At 64.0% G+C, this 628-nt stretch overlaps 1 protein-coding gene across 1 annotated transcript in view; it reads left to right on the forward strand.

Moving 5' to 3' along the window:
• Positions 1–628, forward strand: part of PAX3 (paired box 3) — a 93,926-nt gene that overhangs the window by 16,012 nt on the left and 77,286 nt on the right. The window contains exon 3 of the mRNA XM_035888837.1: positions 41–175. Within this exon, the coding sequence (XP_035744730.1) occupies positions 41–175 (135 nt within the window). The remainder of the gene's footprint in view (positions 1–40; positions 176–628) is intronic.

Here is a 628-nt window from a genome sequence, read left to right on the forward strand (position 1 = left end):
TGGGGACGAGCTCGGTCACAGCTCTGCACTCCCCCCAAAGTGAGCTCCATCAGCCGCATCCTGCGCAGCAAGTTTGGGAAAGGTGAGGAAGAGGAGGCCGAGCTGGAAAGGAAGGAGGTGGAGGAAGGTGACAAGAAGGCCAAGCACAGCATTGATGGCATCCTCAGTGAAAGAGGTAAAGCCCCCCCCCCCCCCCCCAAAACCCCAGCTCTCCGTGGAGCCCTGGGACCGGCCCATGCCAGCTCGAGGTGCTGGGGGGTCTCACTCCCCTTCTCCCAGAGGTCATCCTGGGGCCAGTGCAGCGGGAGATGTAGGGCAAGGAGCTCGCCTTGACAGGGAGACTGCTGCATCCCATCCCATCTGGTCCCGTTCCCCCACTGGTATGACCCTTCAGTGTGTGGGAATGGTGTGGAGGTGGGGGTGAAGATGGAGGTCTCCACTGGTTTGGATTTCAATAACAGGGATGGGGGCCAGGGAGCCGGGATGGCTGGAGCCGGCAGCAGGGCCCCGGGCGTGGCCGCGCGGGGGTTGCTTTGCCAGCCCCAGCCAAGCAAAAGGCTGCAGCTGCACAGAAGGGGGGGTGGTGGCCAAAGGCCATGGAGCCTCGAGGCTCTGCAGCCGTGGCCCG

This window comes from Egretta garzetta, unplaced genomic scaffold (genome assembly GCF_000687185.1).
Source record: "Egretta garzetta isolate BGI_Z169 unplaced genomic scaffold, ASM68718v1 scaffold161, whole genome shotgun sequence".
In the NCBI taxonomy this organism is placed as follows: domain Eukaryota; kingdom Metazoa; phylum Chordata; class Aves; order Pelecaniformes; family Ardeidae; genus Egretta; species Egretta garzetta.